Source organism: Fonsecaea monophora (genome assembly GCF_001642475.1).
Source record: "Fonsecaea monophora strain CBS 269.37 chromosome Unknown Scaff58, whole genome shotgun sequence".
Lineage (NCBI taxonomy): Eukaryota > Fungi > Ascomycota > Eurotiomycetes > Chaetothyriales > Herpotrichiellaceae > Fonsecaea > Fonsecaea monophora.
This window is the reverse complement of record NW_019173989.1, coordinates 79,140-94,892: the sequence shown is the minus strand read 5'-3', so window position 1 is coordinate 94,892 and position 15,753 is coordinate 79,140. Positions and strand designations below refer to the sequence as shown.

Here is a 15,753-nt window from a genome sequence, read left to right as displayed (position 1 = left end):
GTGTTGTTGAATCTGGACTTTTGATCAGCTCGAATCAAGTGCCCCTAGTCTTTATCTCTACGAACATCGCGCGATTCGCATGACTTGATGCAATTGTAGCATAAAGGACAACCCCAGGAGGCTACGCAGTCGACAGCGAGCTCATTTCGTAGGGAGTGACCGGCCTTGTCGCGTCGCATATCCGCACACACACGCTGCCATATGTGAATCATGACACCGGAGTCAAGTCTGTCCGCCTTCTCGCCTCCCTGCCCTTCCTGCCAGCCTGATATTATGCAATGGCGTAGCACGGCGCGAGAAAATGCCCTCTATCTTGAAAATCGACTCGGTGCTCACAGCTCCCCAGTCAGACCTAGTCAATAAGTAGAAAACCAAAGGAAGGAAGTCAACATGGCTGCGGGGATCGGCTGAGCAGAGTGCAGCAGTAGAGCAGGAGCACAGTACAGTACAGCGTAGCACATTCTAGCAACCAATCTTGTGTGTTGCGGCGTGATGTGGTATAGAACGGTGTAGTGTGTGTGGCGTGGTGCCGCGTGGTTCATTGACAGACAGACTGCCATTGGAAGAATAAGGGGCCAAGGGCGCCAAGGGCTCGAGGCCCAAAGAGTACCCCGGAGAAAGAGTGCAAACAGCTCCTAGGCGCTTCTGTAGGTACCCTTCTTTACCCTTAAAAGGTATGCCCAGACGCTCTGTACACCCCCCTTAGCCTCAGTGCCTCCGTACCCCCAATAATCGACAAGTGCAAATTTACCAAGGACAAAATCAATTGTAGAGCCAATTCAAACACGCTCAAGATAACAAAAATCGCAAAATGTAAAAATGACAAGTAAGAAATCAACACCAAATCAACAAATGTTTAGCAAAATTCCGGCAGACTCTCCAGCCTACACTCTACAATGCCACAAGTACGGTAGGAATGGTAACTAGTCAATCAATCGATCAATCAATCAGTTATTCGTGGGAACAAGGGGATAGAAATGGAACGGGATGGATGAAACCGCAAAGCATTTATTCTTCTCTTCATGTCTGCCATGTCTACTAGTAGTCCTTGACTCGACTGGCTTTGACCAGCAGCGACGCGCACGGGCCTAACAATTGCAACACTGACATGGCCTCGGCCGAAGGTAATTCTGCTTGAAGATGGTCAGGTCGTTGCGCCCAAACACCGTCGGCCGGTAGAGGTAGGCACACGGAGCCTGGTGGGCCTGCGCCTCGATCTTGTCGTTCAGCGTCTGGTCCCCGTCCTGGAGGCAGGACCATCCATTTTTGTGAAACTCCATGCGTCGTGACAAAACTGACCACCTCTCGGTGACGACGACCCGTTTGCAGTCCGTGAATCGGTCCGTCAACTTTCTCAGTGCACGGGTCTGGCGGACGATGTGTCTGGCATCGCCGTCGTCCTCGTGAATGACGAACGACGTCCAGGGATTGTACTCGATATAGTGCTGGTAATCGAGGTCGATCTTGATGTTTGGGGGACACGAGAAGCGCTGGTCCTGCGTCGAGAGGTCGAAGAGTTTCTTAACAAAGACCTCTTGGGAGATCGGGCCGTTGAACCGAAGAGTCTGCAACGTAGGAGGGAGGTTGACGAAGCAGTTGACCGGGCAGACCCCGTGGTTCGAGAAGCTCAGTTCCTGCAATTGCTGGAGCGAGCGGAAATCAAGGTCTCCCGTATGTCGAGACACGGTGTAGAGACACGACGAGACACAATACACCTTGAGCGTCTTCAGGCCGGGTTGCAGGGAGCCCAGGGTCGGCAGTGTCGCGCCCAGGATGCCGGGGAAGCTACTGTCTGGCAACCTGTGGCAACTGTCGTCAATGGCCAGAGTCTCCAGCGCCGTGGGCATGCCCAATATACATGCGAGGACTTCCAGGTTGGCGAACGGAGAGACGAACAGAGTCAGATGCTTCAAAGGCGTCGAGTTGCGACGTGGAAGGTCCGGGTCCTGAGGGTCGACGTAAGGATACGACACAGCCAAGGAGCTGAGACACGGGCTTTGGAGGATCCGCTTGATCGACACGGGCCGCTCCACCGCCGAGATGATAGTGCATACTTTGAGCCTGACGAAGGTGCTGACGGTGATCGCATTGCTCAGCACGGAGAAGAATTCGTCGTTGGACTCAACCATGAACTCGCTCAGCCTGATTCTATCTCCGATCGACAACGTCTCAGTGATATGCAAGACCTCAAGATGGGGGAGCCGAGGAAGAAGCCTGGCCGTCGCTTTCAGGCTCTCAGCAGGCCACGCGTATTTGGGGTACGCAGCCACAGTCTTGACGTACGCACATCGTTCTGGTCGGGCCTGCAGGAGTCTCTCCATCCCTGTCGACCGTACACCCGAGGTGGTAATGAGGGTTCGACAAAACGCCGGCTCAGCCACCTCGGCCGTTCGTCGACAACACATCCGGAGTGCGTGGACGGTCCTAGGGCTGTCGTACGACACCAGGTCAACGATTTGGCGTAGCACATTGTCACACAGTCCCATGAGGCACGGGTTGGGCTTTTCAAAGTTTGACACGATGAGGGTCCTTGGTGTCACCGCCCGTGGCCCTGGGGTGGTCTCTCTCGATGAAATGACCATGATGTGATCATCATCCTCGACCGCCTGGAGAAGATGAAGTAGGGGGTTACGTCTCCTGGAGGGTGTCGTAGGTGTGGTCGAGGAGGTCTTGGAATGCACCTCCAAGGAACTCCGGGGTTGTCTTAGAGCCGCAGGCTCGTTGGCCCGTCTTCGTATACGTCGACGCTTCGGCACGGGCTCTTGACCAGACTCTTCACTATCCGGTGAGCTGGACTCTGGGATGGTCAGAGTCTGGCACCTCATCCTGTCAGCCTTGGATGGTATTGCTACCCAGGGCTTGGAAAGGTGTCGTAGGCGGAGATAAGATTTGTCCTCCGAGTGGATGGTGAGGCTGGGCAGGTTGCAGCTGGACAGGAAATCAACAACGATGGACTGACTGATTGACTCGAAGACGAGGTCCTGTTGTCGTGACGAAATTTGAGCCCCGGGTCAAGCAAAGAACCAGAGAGTGCGAAAGAGAACTGGAAAGAGAAGAGGAAGTTGAAGCAGAAGTAGGGTGACAGGAGGAGACATGGCGGACAAGTAGGTTTTAGAGGCGGTTCGCGGCTACGACCAGCCTGGCCGTTGAGGGAGACAAAACGACCAGGTGGGCAATGGCTTTACCCCTGGGCTTCTGCCTCGCAACCTCCACACTTCCAACTTCAACTCCCTGTGGGCCTGAAGACCCATGACCCTTGTATGCATGGCCAACTGGATGCTTGCATAAAATTTTGCGGCAGCAGTTGGTGTAACTGTCACTGTCGGAAGCGCCACGTGATGGAAAGCCAGACCCTTATACGAGACTTGCTTCTGGCAGGCCCTCTTAGCGTAGAGTTGACCCCCAGAACTTACAGGGTGAAGGAAATCAATTTCAGTTGGACCCCCGGAAGCGAGCGAAAGAGATTTGCGGATAGACTCGCCGAAAGTGAGACCTGAGCTAAGTAACACATGGCGATAAATTTAGGAACAGTTCTGAGCATGTAGAAAAATATGGGTGAGACGAGGTAAGAGATTTAAGCGTGGGAAACGAGGAGGAGGAGGGTTCAGTTTGGAGGGAGATTCTCTTAGAAGGGAAAGAGGCGGAGTAGGCGCTGAGATTGGCGGTCAGAATAGGCGGTGAGGGTTTGGGGGAGGCGGTGCCAGAACAGAGCGTAGCACAAGAGGCAGAAGAGGTCTGGAGCGTCGTTCCTAGTAGAGGGCTTAAGTGGGTAACCCGAGTGTGCCGCATGTTGCTAAGACAGTAACCGCCGCAAGAAATGTGATTCATGCAAGGCGGGGAACTTTTGCCCATCACTTCCATGCGGCTGACCCTGGCAACGGTGCTTTTTACATCCTGACTAGAGGCTCCACCATTCCATGTCCAGTTCCAACCCTTTAATTGGCCACCTTCGATTCCCCTTCACACCACCAACACAAATTACAGCGTTTCGAACTGTGCTGCAGTTAACATTGGCACTGTTGGAATCACACGTTGTCATGCGGCTGCCTTAGCTTCCACCACCTTTGCCGACTTTCTGAAGATTCCTGTCCAACTTTTCCCATCTCACATTGCCAGGGACTTGGACTTGACCGAGGCCCGTCTTCTCGTTGGTGAACCAGACATTGCATTTTTCCACTTGTCTGCCATGGCTAGCAATCGAACGCTATCTAACAGGTATTTTGGCTGCCCAGAAACACTCATTTCAAGACATGGACAAATTCAATTGACAGGTGGCGGGTAGCGTCTCGCAGTCAGTGGCTACAGAACTCCTCTCAGATTCGGTCCTTCTCCCCGAGAAGCCCTCCAGATCTCCCAGGCTGGTCCGCATCGGATATCCCTGGATATGACCTCCGGACTGCGTGGAGGAACCATCCCATAGGCGCGCGAGAGGGTGGGTTGTCAGGCATGGCTGGTCGAGTATCCCAGAGTTTAATTCACGTCGCTTTCGAGACATAGCAAACGCAAATAATCTTCGCGACACGTCAAAACACCCTTCTTGCGCCATGGGTATATTCAACATTCGAACATGCCCTATCTTCCATCAGACATATAAATCTCACACGGGGACGATTAGGAAGCAATCCTTCGTCCATGCTCACACTGGTTGCATGATCGTTTAGTGCATAGGTGCCTTCTTCGCGACCAGGTCTCGTCCGGTCGTTACTATTCAATATCTCCATGCAGTGCCGCGCCAACAACATTCCCATGGCTCGTAAGGTCTCGTTGACCCCTTCTATCCAGTACCAATGTACCCCGGACTTCAACGGTCTGTCATATGCCTCTTCTAGAAATGAATTTTGGCACGAGCATATCAAAATGGAAATTGGGCATATCGGCACGACAAAACCCACCGGCCTGGACAGTGATCAAATGCGGGTGCTCCGTATCAGCGGGCGGGTGGATAAGTTGCTGGCGGTCTTGCGATAATCAGATTCTTTCCATGTGCACGGCGAGGACGCTTTGCGGCACATGAAAAGCGAAGTCCACGGCTGGGTCATGGGGGAGGTCCGGAAGTTCAAAGACCAGCGCGATGATCGGACACTGTGTGAGGCCGCCCTGACCTGCTACGACGGACCCGTCCAATTCTTGCACAAAGATGACTGCTTGGGCAGTGTGGGCGAGTTGGTCGAGGCGATGCTGAAGGCGTGGTGCGTCAGAAATGACGGCAGCGGCTTTCTCAAGTTGGCCGAGTACGGCGACCGGTCTTTCACCTTCGACACCAAAGAGATGTCCATGGTCAACCTGTACATCACCGGTGCCGACACGCCCTGTCGTTATGCAGACTGTCCTCCAATTCGTTCCCTCCTTTGCCTTCTGAATGTCCGCCGACATTGTTCCGTTCCGATGGTACAGCACGGCATAACGTCGCTGTCGACGAGGGAGCCTTTGAGGTCGCTGCTTCATTGATACCGCCATCCTTTTGTAGATATGGGCCCTCTTCAACGATATCGAGGGTTCTTTGTTTGGAATCTTGCTCTTTGGGGAAGACTGCAATGTCGATTTTTCAATAACAACCCCAATTCCGTGCCATCTCTCTCCGCTTTTCTGTAGTCAGCCGCAAAGAGCAGAATCCCTGTCGTAGTGACCTCTTCAAGACTACTGTTGAGGATGAAGACACCGCAGCCGTTCCGTTTTTTCGTTTGGCGTGACGGCCCTCGTCTCGCTGTTCGTTCGCAGCGCCGGAAGCAACAACACCAATCCCGAGACAGGCACTGGGACCAATCCCATTGATCTTATGTTGAGATTGCCGGTCTGTCTGTCTGTCTGCCTGCCTGCCTGCTGCCTGTAGAGATATCTGGTGGCACGGTGATGGGGAGGAAGGGAAGAATATTGATAGAGATAGAGATATGGATGAAAAGGGGGATATAGAGAGGGTGGCTAATAACCTGTAATGACAGGCCTCGTGTAGCACAGGGGCCCGCAGAGCTGGGGGGAACCGATGAGCTGGAAAGTTGAACTATAGGGGCTCTATCTATCCAGAAGTTGAGACTCCAAGGGGACCAAAGTCGCCTAAGGAATAATGGACAAATGTTCCAGCCAGCCAGCGTCCAAAGGCTACCACAGCTAGAATGCACGGCTACCACGGCTACCATGGTTACCATAGCAGGAACCCTGGCATTCCAGGTGCCCTCAACGAGGTTTCGAGGTAAAACCCCTCACCTAAATAGCTTCCCCAGGCACTTATGGCGCCCCTATCGCTTTTTGAACCACATGTACCCATCGTCAATATTCGCCACGCTGAAAATCAACCGACCCTTTGCCATGCCTGCACGCACTCTCTCCTTTGCACCTTGCATTGATACGTATTCAATCTGCCTCTACTTTACCAGCAATTATCACTCGTTATGATCATTGCTTCGATCAGATGAGTGTGGTGCAGTGTAGTGCTGTGTAAAGAGTGGTGTTATATTGCACCACACCACTGAATTTGTGAGCTTGAGGGCGCTGTGAGCGGGCAGCTTTGGGGGTTTTTTGCGCCCCTCAAACTCGAGGTACTGGGGTGGCTTGCACAGGCGTATAGCACCCCTACATGGTAGCCTGCCGCAGCGTCCTGCAAATATTATTCGGAGAGGTTTCTGACCCGTCACCAGCCTGTATCACCACAACCACACGGTATAATTTTGTGTTTTTTACACTAGGTGAATCTGCTTCCGCAGCTAAGTCGATTGATACCGGGAACGGCTTCGTGAAGTGAATAAAGAAAAAGTTTGATGGTGAGTTGCCTTTGTTCAACTGTCATTGATACAACCATCAGGCTGACGGCGAATTCGCCAATCAGAGGTCGCGATTCACGAAATGGTCCGTGGCCGAACATGGAAAACAAAGCCACCGAGCGGGCAAAGCGCCTTTGCCCATGCTATTGTGTGATACCAACAAGCAACTCCAACTGCCTCGCCTTTTCATTATGTGGTATGGCACCGACGAAGAAAGTGAAGGCGAAGATAAATACCTCCCACTGCCTCGCACTCTCTCTCTCTCTTCCAGGCAGTGGTCTCGCGACGTCTTGATAAGGAGGAACTTTCCGTCCTTCTTGTCCTCTTCTTCTTCGTCAGAGCTGCAATGCTCTCTCGACCGCCCAGATGGCTTCGCCTGCCCCTGCGCCACTCACGCGCAGCAATCTCCGAAAGCTCCACAAGATGACAGCCTCTGCCGGGCCAGCCTCCGGCCCCTTCACACGCCCATACGCCGCCGCCCGGGCCCCAAAGCTTGGTCAGTCGTATCGCGAGGCTGAAAGACGCCGATTTTGTCATGCTTACCTATTTACCGCCTGCGGAGATTGAGGAGCGGCTACAAGTCATCTGGGCGCGCCCACAGTCTGACGAGAGAAGACAAGAAGTCGCCAACATACCGGACTAAGCGACGAGCCTCGGCCGCGTATCCCACCACTACAGCGGCATCCACGACGCTCGCAGCCTCTGCACTCATATATATATATAACACGAAACAACGCAACCTCCGACGCAGCCTCAGAAGCCACAGCGCCTCTCCAAAGATCAGCTCGGCTGAACCCTTCGCCTCTTCCTGCTGCTCCTTTTGCCCCCAAGGCTCTGCCCTCTGGGCCCTGACAATCCTTTCCCAGACGTTGTGTTGGGCTTCCACCCCTGGGAAATACGCCAAGTACAAGCTCTGTGTGGCCTTGCGGAATCAGTTGTAAAAGCATACCTGTTCAACCTGAACATTGAAAGAGAGCTCTGCTTCACACCCACTCAGGAGTCAGACATGACATTTCGATGTTCATTCCTCGTCATCGAAGGCAAGGCTCAATCAGACATATGGGTTTGCCACAGCGTCGATCCGGCTGCTACCTTGTCAATTACTGACAAAAACTCAATGGTGATGGGGTGGTACAAGGACAACGTTCTGACGCAGGTCGCACATGGCATGTTTTCAAAGTACTACGAGCGGTTAGAAAAACGGGCCGAGGATAAGAACGATGATGACGTGGAGGAACTTGATGAGTGAAGGACCCCTTGAAGATTGTTGTCGATGTGACTTCTCAGGTTTCATTCGTCGACCACATGGTTCCCTTCAGGATTCATTCGTCGACCAGTGGTTGCCTTCAGGATTCATTCGTCGACTACATGGCTGCCTCAGGATTCATTCGTCGACCACATGGCTGCCTCAGGACTCATTTATCGACCACATGGTTCCCTCAGGATTCATTCGTCGACCAGTGGTTCCCTCAGGATTCATTCGTCGACCAGTGGTTGCCTTCTGGCGTTGGTAGGAGTCTTGTGCGCATATGGCGGGGCTCCATTGAGCCTCTCTAGATGGGTCTCAATGTTGTGTCGGAGCTTGATCAAGTAAGGATCAAGATTTTAAGCATTAAGCTGACAAGAAATTAAGTAAGTAACCAATAAAGTAAGTAAATTAAGCAAGCAAATAAAAGATGAAGACAGTGACCACTCACTCAATAAATCGATCGATCCATTGACGGCTTCGTCGAGACAAAGACGATGATAGCCGGTCCTGCCCAAACTCAATACATCGATCGAGCTCACTGTGACCCAATTCTCGTACTTGTGGCTTCCTGCCGTGTCGTGTCACCTAATGCGTCGCTGACTGTATCTTCTAAACGGCTTCGTCTCAAGAATGAAAACAAGAACAAAGGGAGAAGATGTTCTGTTTGGCTCCGCTCGGAACTATCATCAGGCTGTGCCCCTCCTCCTCTCCCTTCTCTTTCTGTAACTGCACAAGCGTGCGTGTGCGTGCGTAATGTGGTCTGGATTCAATGCACCTGCGCCCTAGTTGCCCATTGCACAAGGCAGGAGACATGGGCGTAGGAACGACGGTCACGTGACCCTCGAAGCACCTTCCACCGAGCTGGCAATACCAGACTGCGGAGACTTGCACGCGTAGGCAGCGTCGTCTCAACAGATTGTCCCTACCGGCACGACTTCCCGCGCTGTCACAACAAAGGCTTCTTCGGCCTACGGCGGGCCGTGCTTCCGCATAAGAGTGTATCTTCTCCCTTTTTGAAGTCTGTCAACACGTCACCATTATCTAACATGAAATTTACATGCAGTGACCGCCGTGACCGTCCTCTGATGACTTGTCTCTCAAAGTAGCCCTCCTACCGTGCGAATCAATCATCGCCCTGCGAAGTCGATCGTACGGGGAAGAGGAAAGAAGCGGACTCGGCATGGCTGATCTCGTCATGGAATTCAGAGAGACTGGTGGCCCTTTGAGGATCATTAGGTCCCTGGACGAGAATCAACATGCAGGGAGTGAGAAATTAGCCATCAATAACACTTTTCTCCGCCGCTGGATGACTCTCGCTGCGATGAAGACCACGGCAAAGTTGTACACCCGGATAGGCTGCTGTTTTCGAATCACACCGACAAACCAGGGCCAACAGTTCACCTGAACGAAGGGGCAACAGCCGCATTTGTCGCCCAGAATACATCCATTCCGGTGCCAAAGATCTGTTGTTCTTTCCTCCACGAGAACCGCGCTTACATCGTGATGGAGAGGATTCGAGGGGATAACCTGCCGAGAGTGTGGCCCATGTCGTGCAAGAAGCCCAGATTCGAACAGTTTCGCCGCAGAATCCTTGACCAGCTGAAGAGCATGATACAAGAGTTGCGCCGGCGGATCATTATGCGACCCTTTCAATCCCATCTCTCGTCCTCGTTTCGGTCCATTCAAAACGATACAAGAGCTACACCATTGGCTGAGGGAAGGATTTAGCCTCGCACAAGCAGAAATGCTAGGAGACAACCCAGGATTTCAAGAGATTCGAGAAATGATAGTTGGCCAGGACAAGTCATGGCCACCGCCAGTATTCACCCACGGTGACCTGAATCCATTCAACATCATGCTCCGAGGAGATCGAGTCGTTGGCCTGATCGACTGGGAATGTGCCGGATGGTACCCATATTACTGGGAGTATACCGCGGTATGGCTCGGTAGTGCGGCGAGGACAAGCTGGCGGGATGATGTTGATTCGTTCCTTGAGCCCTTCCCCGACGAGCTGAAGATGGAGACTACGCCTCAGAGATGGTGGGGAGAATTCTTAGTGAGTGAGCGGTTTCAGATAGAGAGCAAGCTGAGACAAATCGAGCTGGAAATGAGCGTGATCTCATAGAATCAAACTATGAACCTGAACCCCCTCCTCCTTCACCGCTTCAGTGTTGTCAGGATAACAAAGTGAACAATTGTCTCGGTCCTCCCTAAGCGACCGTTTCTTTGTCCTTCAACATGTCCCAGGTCGGCTTCGGCTTGTCCATCGAATGTCCAGCATCAAAGCGACCCTGAGCTGTTTTTTCTCCTGCGTAATGTCTTGCTACCTTTTGAATTCGCTTCCAATCGAGCACTGCAGTTCCTAGGGCCTGGCCATCCCTCTCAAGAGCCGCGAGGACGTCAGCGCACCAGGTGCAGCATCTCCACATCCGATCATTCTGCACCAGAGGGACATTTCGAATCGTGTCGAGAAGGCGTTCCATGTCGACGACTTTCCCAATGACCACGCGGATCAGGAGGTTGCTTGTGGTTCGAACATTGCATAACTTCAACTCTTCGTACGTCCACACGACGGCGCGCCCATGAGGAGTGGGTTTCGGGACGTTCTTGACGTGACAGCGGACGCCTGGAACCTCCCGAGCGGACTTTTCTTTCTTGGGTCCGATCAAAAAAGCCCAATGATACCTAACGCGAACAGTAAGTCCTTTGGAGGCTGGAGGAAGAGGGGTGAGGGAAGGGACTGTGCCTGTGCCATTACTTTTGTTCCTCATTGTTCACGATGCCACTGGGGTAGAGGGCGATAAAAAGGATAGGCTTGTTGCCTGGAATCTTCTTTTTTCTTTTTCCGCACAGAATGTGTTGCATATCAAGACTTGGTTCAGCTATGGAAGATCTCAGCACTTGCACGGGACGGAAGAGGGAGACGGTGGTTGTTTTGAGGTGCTCAGTCTAGGAGGCAACGCAGCTCCTGTTTGCGGCTGTCCGACCATATCGGTGCCCACGTCCTTGTACCACCAGGGTAGGGTGGCACAAGAACCGTGGCCGCTCATTGTGCTAAACGGTTGACTTTGCTAACAAAGTAACACAGGGGCCACGGACCCCTGTCCACCCCTTTTTGTCTAAATCTCCAGGCAAGTTCGCGGGACATTGAATCCGATTCGCCTATTCGTGTCCGTTGTGATGATGGCGGTGACACTGCTTCCGCCAGAGGTGCCTGGAAGGTTTAACGGTGGTCTGGACGGCTCTGGTGCCCATTTAATGAACGTGTCTTGTTAGCCCCTTTTGCTTGTGCCGATCCAGGTAGTTCAACTGGTCACAACGTGCCCTTCTTGTCTTACTCCACACGCTCTAAATTTGGCTATAATCGCCCTTGACGAGCGTCTTTTCATTGACGGATACAGTCTCCCATCCCTTCTGCCTCGAAATCCTCACAAGGATAGGCGGACTGCGGAAACGCAAGAATAGTGGTGTGAAGGGAGCTGCTGGTATGTCTAGCGCCCGTCACAGTCTCGAAGGGAAGAGCAGGACTGTTTAGAAGCCCTTCGGCATCCAAAAACTCGGCAAATCCGTGGCTGAAGACTCAGTGGCACCCACATAACTCGCTTTGAAACTCCGCAGCCTGAGTTGGCAACCACGTCTCTTTTTGGTGCCAATTGAGGTTCACCACAAGCCACCCTCTCCCCGAGTCCTCCCTGGCCCCCACATGTGCAGGCACGCAGACAGGCATACACCAGAGCCCAGGCTCGACCGCTCTGCCGTGTTACTCTTGTGAATCAATCGAACAAAGCTCACCAATACAATGCATCAGCCCCAGACCAACTGCATCTTGCCACAGTGGTCCTTCGGCCATGGGTCGTGCAATTCCTCTAACCGACCGGCTTCGGAGGCTCTCAGAGGACAACGACTCGGCCTACCTTGGGGTTTTTCGCACCATAGTCAGATACGGATTCTCGGCCACCAGGCCCGCGGGCAGTCGATTGCTGGGATAGGCACAAGAAATTGGCGTTAAACTAACAAAATATAGCCCGCAGGCGGCACCTCTCCGCCGGGATCATGCACCATCTACCACGGAAATCACAATGGGTTTTGAGTTCAGACAAATGGAAAGACAAATCTGAATGCTGGGCACCTCAGCTCACCTGCCAAAGCGCCGATGCGCGGGAATGGAGTCACTTTTCCAAGTGCTGAATGCTTGCACAATGGAAAGGACCAAGGTCATCGACACCATATGACTCCATCAGCATCGCGAGGGCACTCTTAATACAGCGAGACTCCATCGATAATACCATGCTTCATTCGCATCACGATGTCGCCAACGCACCTAGTGAGATCTCTATTCTGACAAGGAAACCACAATCCCACCACCAAGCGCATTAGCATCACTGATACAAAATCGTCCCGATCCAGGTGTAGGGAAATCGCTGCAGGCTCGCCTTTGTTCAGAGGATGGTACTTCTCAGCTATAGTTACTGATGATCACGAGCAACTGTCACTCTTCCATTCAGTGCAGACAAGCAACTACAATGGCTGCTCGACGAGGCCGAACCAACGCTGTCTCTGTTGATGTTCAACGTAAGCTGGCAACGGCATGTTACGAAAATTTGTCGAACCACCTGTCAATAGTCTTATTGAGTCTATTAGAAGCTAGTTGCCGAACGGAACAATGGAATCGAGGCCTTGAGCCTGACTGTCAAGTTTCTTAAACGTTTTAGCAACGTATCCAGTGAGATTCCCACGTCCGGAAGATCGAGAACTCTGTCTGACTCCTAGCCACGTGCGAACTACGTACTGAAGGCACATGAAGATCAGAATAGGCTCGAGAGAAGGAGAGGATCCAAGCCGAGAGAAGCGGAAGGGTGAGGGCATCCGAAGAGACTGTTTCGTCGCGTTGGTAATTGGGTCATGGTCGATGGCGCGCGCCACCTTTGGAGGATCACTGTCCTGCCGAGCTCCAAGCTATGTAAGAACTCACCTTCAGACTGGGGGCAATAGGTACTTGGGGAGGGGACAATTATGCATATCCAGTCAGTCTATCATGTGATATAATGACAGTTGACGGCGTTATATCACGTCATCAACATTGGTCGGCGACTACAACTTTCCTTTCCTTTCTCTCTGCTGAATCAATCGTGTCGGCTGGCTTCCCTATTATTGGCACCAAGCTGATGTACTCTAGCCGTCAGGGTTAGCTACTAGGATGCAGGATTTGTTTGACGGGGAGGCACGAGGAGGCCCTGAGTGCTGCGGCGTTCCCCCTGTATTGGAGTGGCTGGGTGTGGGGAACGATGCTATTCAAACCCTGTTATGGCTAGAGCTCTGCTGCGGCATAATCAACTCTCAAAGCAACGTCGATGCAACGTCTGAAGGCAAGGACCAGGGCGTCGGCGTCGAACGTCCAATTGACGCCGACCTTGCAACTATTCTTGGTATCGGACCCTGGACGCCAATTCACGCCACAGAGTCAAGGCCACGCTCATCACTCAGAAGGCAAACGTACCCTAGAATTGCAAAGCCCCGGAGTGCAATCACCGCTCGCACGACATCGTACCCTGGGCTCCGACCCATGCTCCAGAGCCAGTGTGGATCACAGCATGCCCCTTACCGGTTGCAAGGCGTCGACAGCCTCCCTAAACTCAAGGGGGACACAAGGCAACGAGTGGGTGTCTCCCTCCTGCTCAAATGAGGCATTGAAACTTTTATTCTTCTTTCCCAAAAAAAGGTTCCTTGCGGACTCTTTTTCCGGCCTCTTTCTCCTTCAATTTTGGCCATCTACCGCTCAATTCAGCCTTGTCGAGTGCTCAGTGGACGAAGCTCCTGTCCCGATCCCCCCACTGCGCTCCAACAGCCCAAGCTTGCGGACCTTGGCCGCCCGACAAACAAAGACCAGGATAAGGACACGCAGATTCAGGTTCACGGCTCCACAGAAGCTCGCGCTTGAGGCCGAGTACAAGAAAGGCAAGGACCCGGATCAGGCTAGACGGATCAAGTTGTCCAGTGAGCACCATTTCTAATTGGTTTTTATAAGCAGTAAAGCATTTGCGACGGCCCGAACACATATCAAATCCTCCGTTCCTGGTCAAACTCGTCTATAGACGTGTAAGACAAAGGAATCTCGCGTACGAGCATGGGCCAGAAAGAAACCAAGAGACAGTCCAGGATCCTATAGCAGAAAAGTATCAAGAGACGGACGAGAAACCGGCGAGACATATCGATACACTGGCGCAAATACAGAACCAACCAGCCCTGTCCAGTCGCTGCCATGTCTGTCACAGCCAGACTCACTACCCACCGCGGCGAACGATTTGAATTCCGCCCCGACTGACAAGAAGGCGAATATGGAACCCTACTTCTGATCTTCTGGGATCACGAAGCGCAGAGAGACGGTAAGTGGACCGCTCCCCCTAGCTTCTTGTCTTTGCGAGGTGCTAGGATCACCTATGTTTCCAAGCAGCAGTGCTGTTCTCCGTTTTGCTAACATAAAACTCCGTCTCTCTAGCTACGTCGACGTCAGCCTGGTCCTGATGGTCGAGCTCGCGCAAGTTATGAGCAGATTCGTGCCGTCCAGGTCACCACCCTCGTTTCCAGACGCTTCTTATGTCGGCCACGTTGCCCAAGGCATGGGGAGGAGCCAACACACCGACATCCCTGCGACCATTGCCGCCCAAACCTGTGGTGCTGCCTGCCACGACCGCAGAGATCGCGTGTCAGAAACGTCGGGTTTCGCCCAACACGGCGTGCCGAGCGTGTATGGTCCGGGTCTTGCGTTGCCGGCGGCCACGGAGGACTTCCTCCCGAATCACCTCTGGAGACGGCAATGGCACGAGCGAGACCGGGAATATCAATGAGTTCAGACCCTTGGAGACCGCATTCCTGGGCCTTCATGAGCCTGTGGCTGTGGAACCACAGCTGCTAATTGCAGAGGGCGACCGCACACACGAACCCGCCACCACAACCACCACCTGCTACTCGTGAGTAACCTTTGTTCACTCGCTCAACCCTTTTTTTCAGGGCCATAACCAGTGATGGGAAGCAAACGGGGCGGGGGTCAGGGTCATGCAATGGCATTGACTGGGAGAGCTTTGGGTATCATGATGTGAATTCACGGGGTGTTTATCTGTCTAGGGGCTAACCAAGGAAGGCTTGTTGCTCACATGGGGCTAGTGTATGACTGTTATGGATCTGAAGGGACAATACATTGCATCTCGGCTAATATGGAACGAATACCCCATATAGCACAAGAAGCCCGTTTGCAAAACAATGTCTCCTTGCACCTTTTCTTTCGGATCCCGCTGATTAATGATCCCGAAGAAGGAGAAGACGACGACGCAGTTGCAGCAGCAGCCGGGACGAACAATTAATGCATCAGTCGACGCGTCCGACAAACCCAGACTGTGCAAATTCGCACACTTTCCTGGGGTCTGATGAGCGTGTCTTCGTGCCGTTCGCACTACACCGTTTGCGGTGAGCTGAAAGCGCCTCTTTGTTCGACAGGGCTCCTGTTTTCGGTCGACGCAGAAGGGCGGCACCACGTCCCTTCGGTTGGCGAGGAATATCTTGCGCTTCGAGAATGATAGATCAGCAAGGGCTCTGCCGTCATCAATACGCGAGATCTGGGAAGACCGCAGTCAGGTCTAGAGAGCAGGGTCATCGCCGCAGTGACATGATGGCCTGGCTATCCATATCTGATCCCGGGCATCACGCCGTTCTTGTCTCACTCTCCCACCGTCCCAGGGGCTCTTCTTCCGCAGC

General features: G+C 52.9%; 5 protein-coding genes across 5 annotated transcripts; 2 read left to right on the top strand and 3 right to left on the bottom strand.

The window, feature by feature from the left end:
• Positions 1-1,088: 1,088 nt before the first annotated feature.
• On the bottom strand, positions 1,089-2,825 carry AYO21_07505 (hypothetical protein; the record flags this gene model as incomplete). The annotated part of the gene is made up of 1 exon (XM_022657460.1): positions 1,089-2,825. One exon carries the CDS (start codon positions 2,823-2,825, stop codon positions 1,089-1,091), a length of 1,737 nt encoding a protein of 578 aa, XP_022510231.1.
• Positions 2,826-4,968: 2,143 nt separating this feature from the next.
• On the bottom strand, positions 4,969-5,373 carry AYO21_07504 (hypothetical protein; the record flags this gene model as incomplete). Its single annotated transcript, XM_022657459.1, has 1 exon — positions 4,969-5,373. The coding sequence occupies one exon, from the start codon at positions 5,371-5,373 to the stop codon at positions 4,969-4,971; it is 405 nt and encodes a 134-aa protein (XP_022510230.1).
• Positions 5,374-9,748: 4,375 nt separating this feature from the next.
• AYO21_07503 (hypothetical protein) lies at positions 9,749-10,129 on the top strand (the record flags this gene model as incomplete). The annotated part of the gene is made up of 1 exon (XM_022657458.1): positions 9,749-10,129. The coding sequence occupies one exon, from the start codon at positions 9,749-9,751 to the stop codon at positions 10,127-10,129; it is 381 nt and encodes a 126-aa protein (XP_022510229.1).
• Positions 10,130-10,214: 85 nt separating this feature from the next.
• On the bottom strand, positions 10,215-10,775 carry AYO21_07502 (hypothetical protein; the record flags this gene model as incomplete). Its single annotated transcript, XM_022657457.1, has 1 exon — positions 10,215-10,775. The coding sequence occupies one exon, from the start codon at positions 10,773-10,775 to the stop codon at positions 10,215-10,217; it is 561 nt and encodes a 186-aa protein (XP_022510228.1).
• A 3,666-nt stretch (positions 10,776-14,441) lies between these two features.
• AYO21_07501 (alkaline phosphatase) lies at positions 14,442-14,849 on the top strand (the record flags this gene model as incomplete). The annotated part of the gene is made up of 1 exon (XM_022657456.1): positions 14,442-14,849. The coding sequence occupies one exon, from the start codon at positions 14,442-14,444 to the stop codon at positions 14,847-14,849; it is 408 nt and encodes a 135-aa protein (XP_022510227.1).
• Between the last annotated feature and the right edge of the window lie 904 nt (positions 14,850-15,753).